We start from the raw sequence: 23,587 nt of genomic DNA, 5'->3' as shown, positions 1-23,587 counted from the left end.
GACTAGTTGTTTCCATGTTGTCCTTTAATGCCTTTTATGAGTGCTTTGACTGGGCCATTCAGATTTGATATTCTCTTCTCTGCTTCTTTTTGAAGCTAAAACAAGGAATTCAACCTTAAATGATGTGGTGAGAGGTTTTTGTTTGTTATATAGGAAATAGGGTAAGTGAGATGCCTTGATGGCTTGTTTGAAGGGTGATTGATACTTTGATGATGTTGCTAACTTTCGTTTGTGAAGACGTGTTAAGTGGTGGAAATATAGGGCTAATTTTATTGATAACTTCAAAATGCTTTTATTAGATACGAAATGAAACACCTGAACTTGCAAAAGGTGCCGCAAAAGCTGTATATGAGCTGTATGAGGTTGTTACGCATGATCTGCTGTCCACTGATTTAAGGTATATTGTTAGCTATACATTTACTGCTTACTAAAATTGCTTGTGGTCTGGTGGAAATTTGATATTCTGCTTATAATCTAATGCTTCAGGGAGCAGCTTGATACATGGAACATCTTAGCGAGAGCGAGAAATGAAGGGCGTTTATTTTCTCAAATAGAATGGCCCAAGGATCCCGAAATTGTAAGTAACATTGACGGAATGTGTTAACCCTCCCATCGTGGCTGGCTCTCTTGGTGCATTTTATTATTTGCGGTCTTGCTTCTGTTGCAGAAGGATCAGGTGAAGCGGTTGCACCTTCTTCTGACTGTGAAGGACTCGGCAGATAATATTCCAAAAAATCTAGAAGCTAGAAGAAGATTGGAGTTCTTTACAAACTCTTTATTTATGGACATGCCTCCAGCGAAGCCAGTTTGCGAAATGATGCCCTTCTGGTATAAAGAAATTTCATATGGAGGACTTTGCTTTTTGAGGGCTTAATGTGTTTGTCTTATCCTTATTATTTTTTTCGTGCATGTTCTGTGCTTGAACAGTGTCTTCACTCCATACTACAGTGAGACTGTACTTTATAGTTTGTCTGAGTTGCGGGTTGAAAATGAGGACGGGGTATCTACACTTTTCTATCTTCAGAAAATTTTTCCAGGTATAATCTTTATTTTTAAAAGTTCCGTTCTTCTTCCTTTCTTCGAGGTTTATCATTTATGTTGCATCTGATTTTTGTAACGTCGAGATAGTGAATTTTGTAAGGCTTATACACCTAAAGGCGTTTGATAACGTCAGCCATGTCAGCTTCATTAAGTATGTTAATCGTTCGCAATTTTGCTGCGCATTTCTTGTTATCAACCTATTTGTTGTGAACCTGAAAATATATGGGCAAACATCATTACCTTAGTAGATTTTTAATCATAATATCACTTTATCCCTGATCTCCTTTTATGTTCTGGATAATGTATCTTCCAAATTATTTGTTTTGAATAATGTATCTGTTAAAAAAAAAATGTTGTGGATATTGCTTACTTTTATTATGATTATTTTTTAAAAATTTAATTCAGCACCTCACTGTGCTTGGACATGTGCCTTGTACCTTTGGGTGTGATAGGACTTCTATGCACCACAATAATTTATATTTTTCTTATTATTGTTATTTGCTTAGTTCTTACAAACAACATGGGTGTAGTAAAAGTTCTATTTATTATTTTTATGTTTTTTTATTATTAGCTTAATTTACTTCTTGTTAAAGTTTTGTTTTTTAAAAAAGTTATTTTTAACGCTACTTCTAATGCTGTTTCATGGATATGGGGACAATGTTTCTTCAGATGAATGGGAAAACTTTTTAGAACGAATTGGAAGAGGTGATTCCATCGGGGATGTAGATCTTCAAAACAACTCAATTGATTCTTTGGAGCTTCGGTTTTGGGCATCTTATCGTGGGCAGACGCTAGCAAGAACCGGTTAGAATTGCATGCTGTTGATGTCATGATTCTATTGCATTGTATTATTTCTGCACTTATATCATAATATTGTAGTCTCTGACTCTCTAATGCTTGATGCTCTGCAAAGTCCAGGAAGTTTTCTCAAAGCTTGCATTTTTAGGGCTTCCATACCTTTATTAAGACTTTAGTTTCTTGTGAAATAGTCTCTGATATCTCACTTTTACTCGTTCAACCATTTTTGTTATTTTTTATGAATTTACAAGTCGAAAATTTATTTTTCCGTATAATCTAATCTGATATACTCCTTTCATGGTGATCTAGTACGTGGTATGATGTATTATAGAAGGGCATTAATGCTACAGAGTTTTCTAGAAAGGAGGTCGTTGGGAGGTATTTGTTTTTCCATTTTCTATGAAAATTATTATTTCTAACGGCCAGGGTTTTGATAGACTCACACATTCAATCTGATTTTATTAGGGATGATTCCAGTCGATCCGACTTCCCCACAACTCAAGGTTTTTTCGTTGTCACGGGAATCGAGGGCTACAAGCGGATTTGAAGTTTACTTATGTGGTTTCTTGTCAAATTTATGGGCAACAAAAAGCAACGTAAGGCGCCAGAAGCTGCTGATATTGCTCTTTTGTTGCAGAGGTATAACTTTGGTTCCACCCCAACACTCCTCTCTCCTTATGTGATTACTGTTTCCAATTTCCATGATTTGCAATTATTGATCCTTTGTGAGGTCAAACCATGAGTGTCATTGAAAATTTGCTTTGTGGAGCACAAGGTTTAAATGATAAAGAGGGAATAATCACAGGGCTTAAAAGTATCATTGTGGACGAGATTGAGCAATTGATCTTGCTTTAGAAGATTTTCTTTGTATGTTCATAATTGAAATGTCAAGTGCAGCAACTCGACACCAACACCTAGTAGTACCAGGAGGTCACACATTTGAGAATTAGAACATGAGACCATGATAGTCACCGCAATGACCCACCCATTCAGAACAGAATCCCACCTAACAACTGCTTGATCTTGCTATCAAAGGCACTGCATGGAATTTCGCAATCAACAATTCCCTGGCCTTTTCTATTAACAAATGCAAGCACAAAAACGTTTAATTGCACACACACCACTGCCGTTAACCGAGAACCTGATTTTTGAACACTTGGAGTGTTAATTTAATTATTTTTTTTAATGGAATTTTTTTTTATTCAAGCACCAAGGGGGGCAACCCAAACAGATTACAAGGGGGACATATTCAGATTATCAAAAATACTCCAAGAGAAAGAAGAGCCCCAAAATCTAAGATACTCAAACCAGCTGCCTATGAATGAGTCTATGGAGGATTCCTGGTCGTTGAAATTCTGCTATTCCTCTCCAGGCAAAGCATCCACATTATAGACATTGGCATCAATTGAATGAACTTTCTATGCTGTTTGTCCCTGCCTGTAGCCATCCAAGCCATCAATTCCTTGTCCATTGAAGCACTAGGCACCCAAGAAAGGCCCAACATCCTCAGAGCATTGGTCCAAATTTTGGCAGACCATGGACAGTGCAATAGGAGATGGTTAATTGATTCCATATCTACTTTACAAAGGCAGTACCTGTTCACGAGTATAAAACCTCTCCTTTGCAGATTGTCCAAAGTTAGAATTCTACCCCATATGACCTCCCAGCAGAAGAAAACACATTTAGGGGGGGGCTTTAGACTTCCAGAGCCACAGCCAAGGAAAATGAGAGAATCCCAAGTGCAGCTTATCTCTTAGAAGTTCCTTGTAAAAGGAACTTATAGAGAAGAGATTGTTTTCTGATGCCTTCCAGCATATTCTGTCATCAATAGTAAGGGTGATTTTAGCACTATAAACACTGCTCCAGAACATTGTGAACATATCGACTTCCCAATCTTGCGCCTCGCGGATAAAGTTGATATTCCAAGAGGTTCCTCCAGCTTACGATTGAACTAGTTGGCTTATGCAAGCCTCTTTCATGCAAGCTAAAGTGTAAAGGTTAGGGAAAGAATTCCTGAAAGATGCATCTCCTGCCCAAAGGTCATTCCAAAAACTGATTGAGTTGCCTCTACCAGCTTGGAAGTGAGTTAGAGCAAACCAATCATCCCAACCTTTCCTTATTGTCCTCCACATACTGCAGCCATATGGAGCATTGTTCTGCTTTGTAGTCCAGCCATTGATGTCCGTGCCATACTTGCAGGCAATAACTTTCCTCCACAAGTGATCTTCATTGATGGCAAATCTCCATAGCCATTTGCCCAATAGCGCCTTGTTAAAAGTGACCAAGCACTTAATTCCAAGGCCTCCAACCTCTTTAGGGAGCTTCACACACTTCCAATTCACCAAGTGAATCTTCCTATTCTCGACAGAATCACCCCCACAAAAATCTGCACATAATTGATTCTATTCTCCCTGCAATAGAGGAAGGGATGGGAAGAGTAGACATCATGTACACAGGAAGATTAGATAGTGTGCTTTTAATGAGAGTTAGCCTCCCCGCTTTCAAGAGGCAATTTCTTCACTTATGCTTATTATTTGAACACTGGTGCATATAGTTTTTAACGTCTGTAAATCCAGAGCACACTATTAAATGAATATATAAATATGTCTTCTATAGGAACGAGGCGCTTCGAGTTGCTTTTATTCATGTGGAGGAGAGTGGTGCAGCTGATGGAAATATTTCCAAGGAATTTTACTCAAAGCTTGTCAAAGCTGATATTCACGGAAAGGATCAGGTATGATATCAGTTATGTTGACTCAATTACTCTACCTAGATTTTTGTTTCCCATCATGGATAGGCTGCTTAATGCTGATAATAAGATTTAAGAATCTAAAAATTCAAAGAGATCAAAAGGTTCTAAAGTTATGCTTTGTTTGTGACCTAGTAGTCCTTTTTATCTTGGTTTAGGGGTGATTTTATGTTTTGTTAAGATAATCTCTTGGTGTGTAAAATTTAATAGTCCATTAGTTTTGGGAGTCGAGATTTTTTTGAGAAGGCGAGTGAGTTCTGATTGAATTAGGATTACCCAGGAGTGCTGAATTTAATTACTCTTAAGAATCTTTGCAAGTCAGCATTCCTTTCAATTGTATGGTTTTTTTGACTGTTTATTGAACCCAGAGACTATCATTCTTATCCCTTCTTCAATTTTGTACGTCTGTATTTGATTTTTCCTACATCAATGTATATTTTTCCATTTTATTTTCTGAAGCATTAGTTGCTACTGATTGGACAGCTACGGACAACACAGTTGTATTGTACTAACCTAGAATCCATTTGGCTTTTGTATTGTGATTAGTACGTATTAGATTGATGCTAGTGGCGTATTCTGCAGCTTTGTTGTATGAGTCATTCTTGAGTGCATATGTGCTCCGATGTTATACCAAGGACCTGTAATATCTATCTTGTTCCTTCAAATAGATTTACCTTGTGTTGTATAAGCTATGTTTCAACCCAGTTTTTCCTCCCACTACCCCATGCCTAGAAGAAATGATGAAGAAATAAGGACAACACCGACACCCGCACATCTAGAAATCCTCAGTGAGAGCTATTTTTTTGTTTTCATGGACTGCGTGCTCTCAAATCGGCATTGATAATTTACTATGTGATTGTAAGATATCTTAAGGCATGCTTTGTCTTGTAAAGTCTCGCTTTTCAATGAAGGACAATGTCGCACTCCAGAATGCTTGTAGAAAGTCAAATAATGATTCCACTTCCCAGGTGATTGTATCCCAAAAAATCTTGACATAATAGTTCGAATTTTGGGGTAATATTCCTAATAGAAATTTGTAGATCGCGAAGACATTAGCTCTCCCGCACTCCCCTTGGTCCCATGAAGTCCTTTTATAACTTAAATGTCATTGAAATTCAGGGATCTTGGACTGAGTTGTATATGCCTTTTGGAATTGAAATGCCATCTTGGGATTTGTTTATTCTTTTCATTTCGTATAGAATTGGTATTTCAGTTTTTGCATATATGTTGGATATTATACTTGAATATCAACTTCTTTTTTTTTTTTTTTTTGTATCTGGTCTTATGATTTGGATTCTTTGTCATAGAGTATGCCTTTATGTTTTATTGTACACTCTGTCCTTTCATTGTTGCAAGGTTTGTGCCAGTGTCACAAAAGATTTTACTAATTTGCATGGTGGCGCTTACATTGTGTATTTGTGTACACTTTCTATTGGTATCTATGTTTTCTTTCCCAATCTTGCTCTACTAGATAAAACATATTAGATCTTAGTTTAGAGCCTTGCAATCATAGATTTAACATATTTGTTTTTTTCATCTATACGTAGGAAGTATATTCTATTAAACTTCCTGGAGATCCCAAGCTTGGAGAAGGAAAGCCTGAGAACCAAAACCATGCCATAGTCTTCACGCGTGGGGAAGCCGTTCAAACTATTGACATGAATCAGGTTATATTTTATTTTGATTTTGTAGTTTTTCAGTAATCTTTTTTTCCTACAATTTGTTCTAAATTTGTACCTGCTTGGTTCGTCTTTTTAGTTTTACTTTTAATAGAACTTATTTTACAATAAAAAGATATAACTCCTTTCCTACAGTCTTTCTATATTTCTTTGAAGAGATCAGCGTGCGTATTCCATTGAAGTCAGTCTTTCTGTTTCCCTATGTGCTTACTGTTTGTCCAAATTGGGTAGTACATTTTCAGGGAAGTGGTTGACCAATTCTCTCTTTTGCTTAGAGATGTCATGCTTCTTAGAATTACTTCCACACAAAAAAAGGTGTGCAAGTAAAATAAATTGATAGTTATGCCCTGGTCCTGTTCTGTAGGACAATTATCTCGAGGAGGCAATGAAAATGAGAAATCTTCTTGAAGAATTTCATGGAGATCATGGCATTCGACCTCCCACTATTCTTGGTGTTAGGGAGCATGTTTTTACTGGAAGGTTTGACAGTTCCTCAAGACACGTTCTACCTTGATTTTGTTGATATGATGAATATCTTACCTAGTGTTGGATGAATACATGCAGTGTCTCATCTTTAGCTTGGTTTATGTCCAATCAAGAGACTAGTTTTGTCACATTGGGCCAGCGCGTCTTGGCAAAGCCCCTTAAGTGAGTAAAATACGCCTTGTTTCATTCCTTAAAATTGCAAATGTGGCATTATTTATCTGTGTTTCTTTTTGAAAAGGATACGAGATCATTGTTTGTGAACCTGTGAAAGTAGTATACTGATTATTTTAGTAGGATACGTATATTGCATGATTTCTATCTTTATTGCTGTTTTACCCTTCTATCGCATGTGGATTAGTATTTTTGTCCCTGGGCATTTAGTAACTGATGCTGGATTGTCTTTGTTGAGTAGTCAGTGTGGCAAAGATATCCTCATGTTTTGAATGTCAATGGGAATGCCTTCATTTCTTTGAGCTGTCTTATTGCTCCCAAAACACAATGTCAGATAGAATGAAGTTTCTGATGACAACGATAAACTCATTATGACCAAGCTTGGAAGGATAGATCGTTATGATTTTACAGATTTATGACTTTTATTTACTTTGGTTTATGATTATCTTATATTGTTTATAATGAATAAATCTCGGCTTCAACTAATTCTGTTTCCTTTTTTCTTGCAGAGTCCGCATGCACTATGGGCATCCGGATGTGTTTGATAGAGTATTTCATATAACTCGAGGTGGCATTAGCAAGGCATCACGCGTTATCAACATTAGCGAAGATATATTTGCCGGTATGCAAGGATAATTTCAATCAGAAAAGTCGCCTTTTCTTTATGTACTGTAATGCTTTTCTAAGTTTAGTTTGTTTGTTGGATGCTTTGCCTTCTGTCAGATTAGGCAGTAAGGCCTAAGGTTTTCAGACACAGCTTGACCTCTGCTGTATACGTAACGTGGATATTTTATATTGCACTTTGGGATAATCATTCTAATTCATTTGCAATGCGTCTAACATACTAATTCATTAGGAGAAGCTCTGACTACTGTTTGTTTTAGTTTTTCTTCTTCACATCGACAGTTACCCCTCTCTTTGCTGTTGACCATATTTATGTGCTCTTGCTGGCTGATTTTGTGAAACTAACATTAAATATGCTCCAGGATTCAACTCCACATTGAGGCAAGGGAATATTACCCACCACGAATATATTCAGGTTTTATATTCTAATTTATTTTTGTCTCTTATCTTGCAAATGTATATCTATATCTTATGTATTGGTGGAGAGCTTCTGTAGGTTGGGAAAGGAAGAGATGTGGGGTTGAACCAGATTGCGCTGTTTGAAGGAAAAGTGTCTGGAGGAAATGGAGAGCAAGTCCTAAGTAGGGATGTGTACAGGATTGGTCAGCTATTTGACTTCTTCAGAATGCTTTCTTTCTATTTCACAACTGTTGGTCATTATGTTTGCACAATGGTATTATTTACTACACCTATTACCTTCCTCTGTATCATTTACGTGTTTTATTACTTTGCTAGCTAGTTTCTGGAAATATCTGACAAGATTCTTTCTCTAATGCAGATGACAGTCCTCACTGTATACATATTCTTGTATGGAAGAGCTTACTTGGTAAGCTGGTTTTAGTGTTCTCTTCTTGGGTTTTCTTCACCCTATTATCTTAACTTTTTATTCTGTTATGCCCACTCGCACAAAAGAATGATTATTGGTCTGAAAGGCAATCATTGTGAATTGATGTGATTATCCGAATTTCGTGGACTAGTTTATATTTTGAATGTGGCACTTGTAAAATAATCATCCATGACACCACTATGTATTTCTCAGGTGTTAGAATACGTATAAATGATATAAAATGTCCAAACCCAACAAGTTAACTTATTGGGTGGAAGGCAAGGTAACTAATAGCAACATGGTATCGGAGCAAAAGGTTTTGAAAACTTTAGCTTCTGCAATTTAAACCCACCATTTGTTGTTGCCCCAAGTGTGGGCTTTGTGTGAGATTGAGTAGCCCTAGTGTTGGTCCTCATTTGTTGTGCACGTGTTTGGCCTTCGGATTGCCCAACTCACACGTGAGGGGGAATGTTAGAAATTAGAATATGTATAAAAGATTTGAAATGCCCCGACCCAACAAGTTAACTTATTGGGTTGAACGGCAAAATAACTAATATTAACACCACATATTATGGACAGATTTAGTTAAATTCACTAAACAGACATCTTGTTTTGATGCCTTATGAAAGCAAATTTCAGATCCTGTATTGATATGTATATTGTTACGTCATGGTTACAAAATGTTTTTAAGTTAAGGGGCCTATGCCAAGCAATGGGCATGTGTTTCTAACTGTAGTAAATCTCCTTTACTCCTTAAAAGTGGTAATGTTTGGTCAAATATGCTGTCAACCTTTTCAGGCTTTCTCTGGAGTTGATCGTGCAATCTCACGTGAAGCGAAAATGTCGGGTAACACAGCTTTGAATGCGGCTCTTAATGCACAATTCTTGGTCCAGATTGGAATCTTCACTGCCGTCCCCATGATAATGGGATTTATACTTGAGCTGGGATTGTTGAAGGTTGATTCTCTTAATTCTCAGCTGTGATGTTCACAAGGATTCGTCTTTATAAAATTTTAGCTTGTTTTGTTGACGAAGTGTAGATTTTTCTTGGTACATTTTTGAAAATTTGCCTCTTGACGTTGATGATAACTTTTTTGATGTTTCATTGAGTCATACTTTCTAATTACTTTTGCCCTCAGGTTACTCATTTTGTTTTATGATACGTTTTCTTGTATTTATTGTTTGCAGGCTGTTTTCAGTTTTATTACCATGCAACTTCAGTTGTGTTCTGTATTCTTCACATTCTCGTTGGGAACTAGAACTCATTATTTTGGGCGTACTATTCTTCATGGAGGTGCAAAAGTATGTTTTCTTTTCTTCGTTCTTGTTTTGTAACTTATGAAATTTACTTTGTGGAATCTAATGTTCACATGTTTATGTATTTTATATCTTCAATAACAGTACAGAGCCACTGGTCGAGGCTTTGTAGTCCGTCACATCAAATTCGCTGAAAATTACCGGCTTTACTCAAGGAGTCATTTCATCAAAGCGTGAGTGATAGCTTTACGAAATGGTCTTAGTTCTGTTTTAATAAATTGACACTTTTCATTCAACAAAATCCTCAGTTCTGTTTTGAATCTTCGATTGTCATACCTCGCAGGCTTGAAGTGGCACTGCTTCTTATAGTTTACATCGCATATGGGTACACAGACGGTGGTGCAGTTTCTTATGTTTTGCTGACTCTTAGCAGTTGGTTCCTTGTCATCTCCTGGCTCTTTGCACCATACATTTTTAATCCCTCAGGTTTTGAATGGCAAAAGTAAGAAAATCTTGCATTCCTAACATGCATCCTGCAACTTTTCTTTACGCTATTTATCAACTTTCGCATGTTTTAAGAAGATCTACTTCTGAGTTTCATGGTAATCCGGATTTGATCAGGACGGTTGAAGATTTTGATGATTGGACCAGTTGGCTCCTATACAAAGGTGGAGTGGGAGTGAAGGGAGACAACAGCTGGGAATCATGGTGGGATGAAGAGCAGGTACCTTAGTTTAATTACATGCTCCTATCTTTACATCAAAATGGGCAAATCATGTGCCCCCATGGGTGGTTGAGTTGTCTTGGATACATCCTTTTCTCCAAAGTTCTACTCACCACAATGACACCCTACTATTAACTTGGTGCTTGGGGAGAGGGGGTCTGAACTAAGTACCAAGGATTACATGGAGCGGCACATGGTTTCCTTGTATTAAAAGGGGGAAGTTATGCTTCATAATGCTTTATATTTGTAAGGGTGGTTTATTTTAGTTTTTAATATTCAAAATTCTTCTTTCATAGCCTTTTAGTTCCAGAGAGAATCCTACAAAAATGTGTTCCTTTTTTTAACTATATGTTGATCTAGGCCAGATCTAATCCCACTGTTTTGTTTCCCATGGAAGATTGTTTGTTGAATTGTTTTCGATTATATTTATTTTCATTTAATAGACGGCTATTGTGTGAGTTGGAAGTGTTTCCTTCTCTTGTATTCTCTCTTGGCATAAGTTGTTATCTTTCTCTGGCAGATGCATATCCAAACATTCAGAGGTCGGGTATTGGAAACGATATTAACCCTGAGGTTCTTCATTTTTCAATATGGCATTGTATACAAACTCCATCTCACAGGAAAGGAGAATTCACTTGCGGTAACTTTTTCTTCTTATTTTTGATTTTTGGCCTTCATATCTTCTGTGTTCCCAAACTTGCCAAAATATTTAGACTCCCTGCCCAAGATTACAACTGTAGGCAGATAACGACTGTATGGAAAATGGACAAGTAGTGATATTCACACTAAGTTTAGGTAAATTTATGAAAGCAGCCCTATGATTGATTAAATTGTGGAGATCTTAGGGCACTGTTAGAAAGAACAATTTTCCTCATCCTGCCATGTATGGACATCATTTGGGTTGGGAAGGGGAAATTGTGCTAAAACAGCTTAGTTACACACAAGATAAAGTGAATCTGTGGGGCTCCGTTGTTTCCTCAGCTTTGTGTTGACAACAGAGGGGGGTAGCAGTAAACTGGTCATGTTTTTATAACTAGATGTTTCATCATATATGGAACATTACAATTGCAGCTCTTCATTAACATTGGAATTCTAGATGTTTTATATGTGACGAGGATATGCCAAAAATTACTGTAAGTTGGACTAACCCACTAAGAAAAAATGATAAGCTTCAGAAACTGGTATACTATTGCCAAAGTTGATGATGTTTCCACATCCTTCGCATATGTTTCACGAGTTTCCTCTTGAGTTGTTCTGTGTACCATGGAGCAATAAACACAGTTTTGGAAACGCCAATGCCTTGAGAGGTATATAAGTGCATACAACCTACACCAGTTAGGCATTGTGTTGCTCTTGCATAGGCCAAGAAGAATTTTTTTGTCGTTAATCTATTGAGAAGGTTGTAGAACTCTCACAATGTTAACTCTTTTAATTGTTTGGTTTATAAATAAACACCTTAGTATTTGGTAGTTCTAAATATTCATTAACATGTCAAAAAATACATAATTTTAATACCATGATTAACCAAGCATGTGTGTTTATTGTGAAAATGTAAACGATATTAAAATATACCAAAGAAGTTGATTTATTGAAGGGGCTCTACAATAGATTCTGGCTTCACACCTTTGCTGAAATTATGGGAGACCCTATGCATAACACTTCTAATGCTTATTACGTATATACAGTGGCTTTGTAATCATCCAAGTGGCTCTGTCGGCAACTCATTAGAGGTTTATTTTTCAAGTGGCAAGTCATGAAAATTCAGGAGGTGGAATAGTGACAATCATTGTTAGGGGATGCTAATTTTATATAGTATTTAACGAAAACATTGACTTATGTTAGGTGCCCTGAAGCAACAACATATATTGATAAATGGCTGAATAACAATCTAGGCTATTTCATTTGTTTTCAGTTACCTATTTTCGACTAAGATTACGTGAGATATAATAAAAGGTAAATAACTCCCGTGCACAATGCTCCCGCAGTGAGCGGGGTCGGAGACATACAGGATGTACACAGACCTTACCCTCACTTGTGAGATAAAATGTGCTTTGGTTAATATGATTTTGAGCTTTTTTTATTTTAACATTTAATGTTAATGTCTAGATTTATGGCTTCTCCTGGATTGTGCTGGTTGGCCTTGTCATGATTTTCAAGGTTTGTGCTGGTAACCATTCTCTTGACATTTGACTGGTTTTGCTATTCTGTGGTCTTCACGTTCTTTATTTCTTCGCTGGTGCTAGCAGATCTTTACCTATAGCCCTAAATGGTCCACTGACTTCCAGTTGGTGGTACGATTCATGCAAGGAGTTGCATCCTTAGGGCTGGTCGCAGCCCTCTGCCTTGTTGTTGTGTTTACTGATCTGTCGGTTACAGACCTGTTCGCAAGCATCCTTGCCTTTATTCCGACTGGATGGGCCATAATATGTGTAAGTAACAAAGGTTCTTTTGGGGCCATTTTGTGTGCAAAGTTGGTGTATTAGTTTATTATATGAAATGAGTAATGAATTGCTTAATAGTTTCTGAACTAAAGAACATGAGAACTTCCAATGGAGTGTCCAAAGTAGTAGCATAGTCCTTAACATGGGATGCTAACACGGATCTAAGCTTACCCTTATCATCATGCCTCTAATCATGATTCTGCTTGCTGGTTATAGCATAGTCCTAAAGTTGTGATGCTAACACCTATCTAAGGTTTACTCCTTTCTTCATGCCTCATCTTCTCTACCAAGCTAATGAGCTAAAGAAGATAGGGGTGTGCTCCAGGTCTCATTTGAGCACCAGTTAGATTTTTGTGGTTAAAATGATGTCATGTCACTGTGTCAGCTATCTTGGAGCTCCAGTTATTGTTTATTTTATGTATTTTTGCGGCATAGGCTTGCTTGCACCTTTCTTTACATGTCGTGGTTACCTGTGGGCTGTGACCTTGGCAGCACGCTCATTAGGTTTGCCCTTCACCTCAAATGTAATAGCTGACAATACCTCACATCCACTTCATATATTTTTGGAAACATTTGTCTGAATTATGTGATCGGATGTATTATCCAGGGTAGATTGGGCTCTTTGGTTTGTATATAAGGAGCAATTTTGGAAGGATGTTGCTGCTGAGAAGCAGGAGCCAACTCTGTTCTCTTTATACATCTTAAATGACATTTTCTTAGATTCTCATAACAAATCCCGATTCTGTTGAAACAGCTGGCTATATCATGGAGAAAGCTTGTCTGGGCTCTTGGCTTGTGGGACTCGGTGCGTGAATTTGCCAGAATGTATGATGCTGGGATGGGTATGATTATCTTTTCCCCTATCGTATTCTTGTCGTGGTTTCCATTTATTTCTACCTTCCAGTCCCGCCTTCTCTTTAACCAAGCATTTAGCCGTGGGCTGGAAATCTCCCTTATCCTCGCTGGAAACAAGGCAAATGTTGAGCTCTGATTTTTTTTTCCCCCTTCACTATCTGAAATATGAGCTGCTGTAACCCTGCAAAGAACGTAGATTTTAGGCACATTCTTTAGGCAAGAGTACTTTTATATGATGATGTTTTGATTTCGAGTCGGTGAGTTTTGATGTAGCTGTACATCTACATATTGTTGTAAAAAGTTAGATATTTGGAGTCTCTGTTCTTATCTCCCCCACGTCCTATCATAGATAACAGAGAATTGGAGCTTTTCTCCATTTGTAATTGCTACTTCAAATTGTAATTTTGCACATGATTTGCCTTGGTAATTTTTAAATTCTAACCCCCCTTTGAACAATTCTAGTGTTTACGACAGGACAGTAGGACACCCGACACTCCTCGTATTACACATACTCGAATAATTGCTGTTCAGGCTTCCATATGCAAGAGAACTTTTCATGTGGCTAGGCCTACTGGTTACTTTTCTTTGAAATTTTCTGCTAATTTAGGTTAAAATGCTCCCATTTAGTGATTTAAAATGGTTGAACTGATACTATTTGATGACTAATAGTTAGGTCAATCTAGAACTAGGGATGGCAACGGGTCGGGTACCCTTCCAATTAGTAAATATCAAAACCGTTTCCATTTAAGATACTCTATACCAAAACCGTTCCAAAACCATTTAAAAAACCATTTAAATTTTCAAACCCGGAACAATTTCATAACCGTTTACCATTGAACTTTTAATATTTTTATTTTTTTCTTTGATGATTATATTAATATAAATTAATATTGAGTATGATTTATATTAATTATGATTTTTTAATTCAAATTAGTCTAATTTATAGTTTTATTAGTATGCTTCTATAAATATATACGTTTTAATATGCTTTATCATGTTATAATTTAATATCATAGTAGTATTTCTTTATAGATTATTTATAATATTATTACTATAATGAATCTTTTTATTAAACGGTTCGGGTACCTTAAACCCGATACCAAAAATCAAACCCGACCCTAAACTGTGATAGGTTTGAAAACCAAAACCAAAACCGTTTCCAAAACCTATAGGATCGGTTTTTGGGTTTTAAACGGATCGGATACCCTGCGGATAGTGTTCGGATCGGTTTTTTTTGTCATCCCTATCTAGAACTTAAAACTGGATTGAATGAATGTTACAATGTAAGTCAATGTTAATATAACTAGATAACAATCTTAAAAGAAGACATCTTACACCCGAGCCACTAGTTATAGATGTAAGGATGTTGATGTATCACCTTGATGACTAGGATTTGAATTCTTTCTTCCGTTTAAAAAAGAAATAAGACAACTATTAATACCAAAATCAAGTATTGACAATGTAGAATCTAATCAACTGGATCACACCATGGTTTCACACTTTCCTGTCTATGCTTCTGAAAAATTTCACTTCACCATGGCTTTACACTTAAAATTTTTCTTATGCGCTCCAGAACGGAAGAAAGGATTAATCAAGGTAAAAAAATACAATAAATTTTCTTTAGACCACTTGAGAGACAACGCCAGCTTGAGAAAACGAATCCATAAGACTCCCCAGAGAATGCTTGCTGAAGAAAGACTTGGCTTTAGGTTGTTCCAATAGCAATTTTGAGAGAGCTCGCAAGCTTTGAGGGAGCGATGAAGAACTCTGGGCAAATCCAGGTAAGGAAGAACTCCGGATGAATAAGTAGAACTACAGAAGTCAAGCTGGGTTCTGGCAAGGAAGAAGATTTGGTGTCTGATCCGGGTGGGTTGTAGCGAGCCTGTGGATCCCCAAACTTTTTAATGACATTTTAATCTCAGTCATTGGTCAATTAGAGGTCCAGAATTATCATACACTTTTCATGTTAATTTGAATTTTGTTTCGAACAAAAAATATGTCGTTGAGTTCGTAAGACCGATCAAAATACAAAAAAAAAAATTTCTAAATTTTTTTAAAAAAGTTTTGATCTGTTTTACAAACCCAACGATATATTTTTTATTCGAAACAAAAATCAAATGCAACCTAAAAAGTGTATGAAATGTCTTTTGTTTTATATTCAACGATCCAGAATTATCATGCACTTTTTATGTTGAATTTAATTTTCGTTTTGAACAAAAAAATATGTTGTTGGGTTCGTAAAATCGATCAAAATATAAATATTTTTTAAAAAATTTAAAAAAATGTTTTAGTCCCAAAATTTATGACCTCATTTTAGAATCTTGTGAAAGAATATATATATATATATATATATATATATATACACATAATTTCAAGCATCTCAAGCGATTAGGACATTCGTGTGTGTATTGGGAGCCCAAACTGCCCATTAAATATCCACAACACAGCAGATCTCTGTACTCTTAGTGAGGAAGGGCACCTAAAAAACTGAGTTCTGCTCCTCGAATGTGCCATGCATCCAATTTTTTCACCTCCTTAAAGACAATCTTTTCCCAATGAGATTTTTTTTTGATAAACTCTTTTCCCAATGAGATATAAAGAGACTAGGCAATGAGATGAAGATAATGTCCGACACACGAACCATATTCTTCATTTTAAAATGACTAGAGAGATAGACAAACCGTGAAAGTCTGTCCTTCTGTGAGGCCTTTAAAATATCCATAGACAAACTCTGTCAAGCTTTCTTGTGCATACCACAAGTTTACAACCATCAAAGAGAAATATATAATACCTACCTATAAAAATTCCATGTCAAGCTGGTAGCAGAATGCAAGTATGAGTTAATTAATTTTCAATTTTATATATAAAATCCGCAACCGAGGTAAAATACTATGAAGGCAAAAATTTTACACAGGCTGCCTAACTCCAAGGTAAGTTCCATTTGCATTTCCTTTGCCATTGCCAGCCATTGTGTCCTCTCCTGCAGTGACGGAGTCATTAAGGGCATGCAGCTGATCCAGAGAAGAGACTGTCGAAGAAGACTGTTGGATTGGATGGTCAAATTTACAAGCTGGGCCAAACTTGCAAATGCCATAGCGACTATAATGCGAACAGATATTTTGATCCTGAATTTTAATAACAAAGATGAAAGAGTATTCCCATTAACATATAAAAATAGCCTACACCACTTAAATTTAAACAACCGAAATCATAACATGTCAATTGTCATAAATAAAAGCTAAAATCATTAACAGGAAATACCAAATGAGGGATGCATTAGTCTGACAACACAAGATGGATTGTGCTATATAAATACAAAAGTAATTCCCAAGAAGCTTTTCTTCCCAACAAAGTTTAATTGATGCCTTAATGATCATGTTTGAAGTAGTGCTACTTGAAACAAGTTCCAAGTATACTAAATATATGATACCACAATATTGATTCATAAACTAACTTTTGCTTTTTGGTTTTCATTTTTTCTAGTTCATATTCATCAACAAGTTCCTCAAATTCCACACAATAGAAAGTGATTAACAGTTAAAAAGACATCATGATTCCAGTCAGCTGCCAATTCCACTGTCTTTTAAAGAAGAAAAACATTTTCATTTCTGAATTTAAACATCCTTAATAAGAAATGGAGTCTAATGGAAAACAAACTTACAGGTCTCAGAGGCAGGCCTATGTCACTTAGAGCACATGGAAGTGATTTTGAGATACGACTTTTTGGATGATGAAATCTGCAGTTCATTTTGAATTTACAGTCCCCAGTTTTCATATAGTAAGTGCATTCAGATTGGCCAGGTCGTTCTGGGAACTGATCGACTACCATCTGCGGCTTCTGAAGATGAGTATAAGCATTGGTCTCAGTTGCAGGGTTGGTCATAACATACGCAGGAAGTGGATGAATACTCCTTTCTGGTGGATATAGAGGAGCCTTTACAAGCCACAAACAGAATATGTCAGTGGAACAACATTTGAAGGCAGTTAAGCACTACTCAACACCCAGCTTTGTACGATATAATCATCCACATCAGCAATGAGAAATGTATTACAATTCGAACATCTTAAATGAGGAATGTATCACAGATGATTTCATTGTTCTTAATTATTTTCTCCATTAAATCATGTTCTACGGCTACCCCTCCTCTAATACACAGATAAATCAAGAAGATAATCAATGTACATAATCCCAGACAAAAGCAGGCATTTTTTATTTAATCTGGCTATCAAATGGTTATCAAAGGCACGAGAATGGGCTGCTATCACGAGAATGGGCTGATATATTCAGTCACAAGAATGAATCCCAAGGCAAAAAGCTTCCTAGTATACATGGAATATAACAAAGTTTACGAATGTAAAGTAGCTATTAATTCCTTTCAGCATGAAGTTTCAGTTTAGCATATGCAAAATGTTAAATCTTCTAGTTCGTATGGGAGGAAATCATCACGCTTAACAACAAAATAATCATATTTCCTTTTAACCATTGAATTCCTTTTTATTTTAAGCATTTAATTCATTCAAGCCTTGGAATGGTAAGAATTCAATTCTTCACCAGTAAACTTAAAAAAGAAGAATAAATAAATACCGGAAATTTGAGCAAGCAAAAAATAAAACATCTCCTTGCTATTGCTAAATAAATAATATTTAATATCAAGTAAAGGATCAAATGCACTGACCAGTAGAAAGTTGAAAAAAATCAATGAGCATGGGTTAAATATTAAACAGCACATAACAAAAGAAAGTTGTATTGGGCTGCCCACAGCCCAACTTGGATCATTAAAGAAGATCATTGAAACAAGCTCGAAGTTGAATGTAATTGTACGCTTAATCTGACACAAAGTTCAGGCACAATCACCTTGGGTCTTAAGAGCTGATAAAATTCAGATTACCAACTAGGCATACGACAAGTACAAAAACAAAGCAAACATCTCAATATAGTTCTCCTCTTGCCTCTAATCGGGCAGCAATCCTTGGTTCCTATAGAATATATTTTATTCTTTTGTAATGAGGAAAAAAAAAAACATATGGTACTCAGGGTATCATAGAAATTAGAATAACTTTAAAATTAACGGTGTTTTTGCCTAGTGTCCCTGGTCCTGGGTAGGGAGGGTCTAACAAGGGGATTAGGAGCAAGTCTCATACATACCCCAGCAACCCACCCTGAAGAGTTGCATTTAAAATCATTTGAAAGGTTTTAACTAGGTATGAGCTCATTCACCAGCTAAATGTCTTAGAGTTAGAGCTAATCACCAGCAAACACTTCTGAGCCTATCTTAACTATAACAACTATTACCCCAGAGCCTAGACATGCTCTACTATGGTCTGCTTATGAAAATATCAAAATTATTGTGAGCCACAAAAAGGGTTGCAGGCCCACAAACTCGTGATTATGTGCAAGCCAAGCCTCCAAAGCCTGGGTTGAAAGCTCTATATGAAACTTGGACCAAAGTCGAGTTTTATCCTACCCCATGGTTGCCATCAAGACGATATTGCAGCAAGGATGTTAATCACAAAATGGTAGCAATGGAAACTCCATAGTACAAGAGTGATTAATTTTACCTGAAAGCCATTCCATTCTGGACTTTGGGGAGGAACCACCGGGGCTGGTGAAAACATCACTGGAACAAAGGGGGCAGTCTCATTTATTGTCCTTGGCGAAGGCCACGAAGCAACACCGGATTGGGAGGTACTCTGTAAAGTTGCAGAGCGACCATTACCATATCCTGAAGCAGGGTCACTTCCTCCAGCAGTGGTAGGATCAGGATGGTTAAACCTGCAATTTGCTCCATATTTGCAGGAGCCATTACGCATGTAATATGGACACTCTTTCTCTCCCTGTAATTGATTAATTAGAACACTGTTTAGCTTCTAGTTTGCTACCACAAAAGATACATCTACTGCCAATGGAAAGGTTCTAAAAAAAAGAGGACGTACCGGTCGGATTGGCAGGCCAAGAAAATTAAGTTCTTCAGTTTGATTGACCAATGGAACTTTCACTGTTGAATGGTTGAATCTACATGCATTCCCAAACTTACACCCTCCTGTCCTTAGGTAGTACTATGAAAGGCTCAAGAAAGAAAAAGAAACGAAAACACAATCACCACAGAAACTGTTACATACTGCACAGGACAAGAAAGACAATGACTAGAAGAATGATGATATTATAATTATAAACAGAAAAAGGGAATTTTTGAACTAGATAAACCCATCCATACAGAAATAAAATGTGCTAGTAACTAGGAAGCTGAGTGCTTGCTAGATAAGCCCAGTGGACATAAAGGTTTACAATGGAGCTCAAAGTTCAGCTGAGTAAATGAATGAAGTCAACAGGTCGTCTTACCACTCAAACCCAATCCTTGGGAATAAGCATTGCAAATAGACATGAAATTGAGATTCTCCACTCAAATCATCAGAATTTTTCAGGACTATTTGTGGTCGATAGGAGGCAGGTAATGTAATTGTGTTCAATTAGCCAGCCACTAGTGTGCCCTATAAACCCCCAACCAAAATGAAAGAAGGAAACCAAAAAAGTTAAAACACTTCTAAGAAAATTACGATCCCATCCATGTATTGGGGAAAAAGAACACTATTACCATGGCTTGCAAATATAACATGTTGAACGACACATATCAGATTGTGATTTAGAACCCTCACACTGCAGTCAACAGTTACCAGTTGCATCTTGTCAACTTGAATTGATTGAACAATCAAACCACTTTCGAAATAGCACACTCAAACAGATATAATCCCTGAAAGTGATGATGTATTTTGTACCCCAAGCAGGATATACTTTGATTCAATTTTATATAAATGATTTTGAAAATTTTCATGCTGAAGCCAAGCCACAGAGTTCAACACTACATCAACATACTGAAGCTCTATGACAGAGGCAGCAGCAACAGTCACTTTCAGCATACATCAATCAAATTTCAGACATTTTATAGCAGATAATGATTAATCAAGATAAATCTCTAAAAACTCCCACACAAGGGAAAAGAACTTGACAGTCGTAGCTGAGGGAAAAAAAAAATTTAAAAAGATCATTAGAATAATAACCTTGCACTCTGTCTGGCCCGGGTTCTCTGGTAAGTCTTCCCTTCCCTTCACCTTCTCTTTAATGGCCTTCAAAACAATAAATATTCATAAATCCAACAATAAAATACTAATTTCACCAAATACATAATTTTTCCATCTCTAAGCTAACAAATTCTGATATAAAATCAAAAGAACATAATGACATTTGCATGTACCATTAAGTTAAGCATATTTTCCAGACATACATAATGATATAAAGTGATTCTTCTCAACTGAAATATAAAATTTTCACGACCAATTAAAGCCACGGCATAATTTAAGGTTTCTTTGTTTACACAGTCAATAAAAGTTACCTGGTTTTTCCTTATAACAGGATGATTAAACTTGCAATTGGATCCGAACTTGCAAGTCCCTGTTCTCATATAATAGGCACAATCTTCTGCTTCAGGCCTCACGGGGTATAAATACTTCCTAGCATAATTATTATCACTACTACCATAATAACTGCCACTATCATATCTCCCATCCCTATTTTCATGCTCGTCTGCACCATTCCAACCATATTCACCCTTGTTATCCTGCTCGTCTGCACCATTCCAGCCATATTCACCCTTGTTATCATGCTCGTCTGCGCCCTTCCAGCCATATTCACCCTTGTTATCATGCTCGTCTGCACCCTTCCAGCCATATTCACCCTTGTTATCATGCTCGCCTGCACCATTCCAGTCATATTCACCCTTGTTATCTTGCTCGCCTGCACCATTCCAGCCATATTCACCCTTATTCCCATGCTCGTATGTGCCAATCCAATTGTATTCAACGCTCTTCTCAGGCTCGTCCGCACCTGTCCAGTCATATTGATCCTGATTTTCATGCTTCGCTGCACCTATCCAGTCATATTCAGCCTTCTTCTCAGGCTCCTCTGCGCCTATCCATTCATATTCAGCTTTCTCTTCATACGCAGTTGCCTTGATATCTCCATTACTCTCTTCGCTCTTCGCATCCTCTTCTACTTCATCTCCCCTTTCTTCTTCCTCCGAAATGTTCACCGCCACTTTTTTCTCTTCATCTTCTCCGTCTCGTTCTCGCTCAGCATTCAAAGTTAAACTCTTCTGGAGGTGCTCGTGGAGCGAGGCGTGATCGGAATCGCACTGAAGAGGATCTTGACCGGAATTGGAAACAGAGTATTGAAACCCTGATTTAGAGTTGTCGTCGGGTTTCGACACAATGATTTTCTCCGAGTCCTCCATTGTCTCGCAGCATTACAAAACTTTCAAAAGCCCTAATTTTATGCGAAATCTAGATGAGAACGAAAGGGTTTACATAAGGAAATAAAACTCAGGATGTTTATATGGAGTGAAATTTTTTTACTTATGTATATTAATTTTATTTCTATTTCTATTTGTAATTTGTATTTGTTAGGTTTGTGTATAATTAAGCGTAACTTAGCAAAAACAAAAAAAGGAGGGTATGATTGAATAGAGGTGTTAAAAAAATCATATAAATTGAATTGACCGTCAAATCGATTCATTCATCGGTTATTTTTAAAAAATAAATTATTTATAATTGACTGATAATCGATTGAAATAAATATTGATAACCGACTGATTAGTCGGTTAAATTCATGCCAAAAAAACTAAAAAAAACTTTTCCCCTAAAAAATAGATGATTTTCTAGTCGCTAGCGCGCCGGCGATTCCAAAAGTTAGTCAAATTCTCGTGTTTTTTTGCCAAATTAACACTCATCAAATATTTATATTCCACAATAACCCTCCTTCAATTTTAATGATATTATAATTACTAATATTACGAGGACCACTTTTTTTTATACAATACTACTTGAGCTAATTACGCCATTGGCTGGTGTTGAATATAAATTTTCGAATAAATATTATTATGATATATAAATATTTGGCGGGTGTTAATTTGGTAAAAAATACTTGACTCAAATGTTATTTGAAAGAAATTTAAATGCTCATAGAATGCACTCCAAATCCAGATTAAAAAAGCACCCAAAATTGAGTGCACTTCAAATATAAGTCGAACTCAAATTAATTGAAATTCGATATCATCATCCACCTTCTCCATCTCTTCACCTCAGAGTAATTATTCAGTGATTTTGACATAGCACACGACATGATGTACCAAAACCATTGAATAATTTCTCCAATAACATAGCTTATAAAAAAATGTCAATAACCATATTGTATGATATAATTTCCTTGTCTTATTTTACTTAGACTAATAATATTCATCAATATGTATCCTTTTTTCTCAAGGTTCTTCTAATTGGTACACATGAAACTTCCTTATACATGGAATTAATTCATGACCAATGTTATATGAATTCCAGGGCCCTACAGTAGACCATCTATTGCAAATGATCAAAAAATTGTAAATGTAAAGTATTTAGCGTATAGCTTAGCATGATGTATTTTTTTTCAAGACAAAAAAACTAATTTCATTAACAAATGATAACAAGTTAAATAGGTATTTGATCCAACGATAGAAAATGCATCACATTTGTATCAATCTTTTGTCAACCAATTAAATTTTTTCCCCTAAAAAAAATACATGATGATGATGATCCAAACAATAAAAACATTAAATTTATTATTTTAAAACATTTTTTTATAAAAAAAAAAAAATTAATGGCTCAAATGAGCCTAATGCAGATCCATTTGATGTTGTATCACCCTATTTATGAGGCCTTTTTACTTTTCTTTAAAATACAAGGTGTCCAAGAAGGCTGATGAAGATACTCATCAAAGGCAAGTGACTTCCATAGACGCACATATTAGGCCACAAAGTTCAAACAACATAAGGCTTTCGGTTTTTGCTTCCCCTAAATTAAAAACACACTCTCTCCCTCTAATGAGGCAGGAGAGAATATGGCAAACGA

At 36.4% G+C, this 23,587-nt stretch overlaps 3 protein-coding genes across 4 annotated transcripts in view; 2 read left to right on the top strand and 1 right to left on the bottom strand.

The window, feature by feature from the left end:
- LOC120014084 (callose synthase 10-like) overlaps window positions 1-2,258 on the top strand; it is a 3,508-nt gene extending 1,250 nt beyond the window's left edge. The window contains exons 2-7 of the mRNA XM_038866011.1: window positions 300-397; window positions 487-577; window positions 668-828; window positions 928-1,037; window positions 1,711-1,845; window positions 2,149-2,258. Coding sequence (XP_038721939.1) covers window positions 300-397; window positions 487-577; window positions 668-828; window positions 928-1,037; window positions 1,711-1,845; window positions 2,149-2,258 — 705 coding nt within the window. The remainder of the gene's footprint in view (window positions 1-299; window positions 398-486; window positions 578-667; window positions 829-927; window positions 1,038-1,710; window positions 1,846-2,148) is intronic.
- Window positions 2,259-2,372: 114 nt separating this feature from the next.
- LOC120015201 (callose synthase 10-like) lies at window positions 2,373-14,107 on the top strand. The gene is made up of 18 exons (XM_038867489.1): window positions 2,373-2,478; window positions 4,456-4,573; window positions 6,136-6,255; window positions 6,632-6,747; window positions 6,832-6,915; window positions 7,434-7,546; window positions 7,911-7,963; window positions 8,045-8,221; window positions 8,327-8,374; window positions 9,173-9,331; window positions 9,563-9,676; window positions 9,776-9,864; window positions 9,975-10,133; window positions 10,253-10,355; window positions 10,876-10,995; window positions 12,462-12,512; window positions 12,602-12,784; window positions 13,551-14,107. Exons 1-18 carry the CDS (start codon window positions 2,396-2,398, stop codon window positions 13,785-13,787), a joined length of 2,127 nt encoding a protein of 708 aa, XP_038723417.1. The 5' UTR covers window positions 2,373-2,395; the 3' UTR covers window positions 13,788-14,107.
- Window positions 14,108-16,432: 2,325 nt separating this feature from the next.
- On the bottom strand, window positions 16,433-22,018 carry LOC120015327 (zinc finger CCCH domain-containing protein 43-like). 2 transcript variants are annotated; one of them, XM_038867705.1, is made up of 7 exons: window positions 21,297-22,018; window positions 21,040-21,254; window positions 20,708-20,773; window positions 19,586-19,708; window positions 19,211-19,486; window positions 17,313-17,585; window positions 16,433-16,776 (listed from the first exon to the last, which is right to left on the bottom strand). In XM_038867705.1, exons 1-7 carry the CDS (start codon window positions 21,934-21,936, stop codon window positions 16,558-16,560), a joined length of 1,812 nt encoding a protein of 603 aa, XP_038723633.1. In that variant the 5' UTR covers window positions 21,937-22,018; the 3' UTR covers window positions 16,433-16,557. The 2 variants fall into 2 exon arrangements, with proteins under 2 accessions (XP_038723633.1, XP_038723632.1); XM_038867704.1 differs by having other exon boundaries at window positions 21,040-22,017.
- Window positions 22,019-23,587: the final 1,569 nt, after the last annotated feature.

Source organism: Tripterygium wilfordii, chromosome 14 (genome assembly GCF_013401445.1).
Source record: "Tripterygium wilfordii isolate XIE 37 chromosome 14, ASM1340144v1, whole genome shotgun sequence".
Taxonomy (NCBI): Eukaryota; Viridiplantae; Streptophyta; class Magnoliopsida; order Celastrales; family Celastraceae; genus Tripterygium; species Tripterygium wilfordii.
The sequence above is the reverse complement of the archived record's forward strand: the minus strand, read 5'-3'. Positions and strand labels throughout refer to the sequence as shown.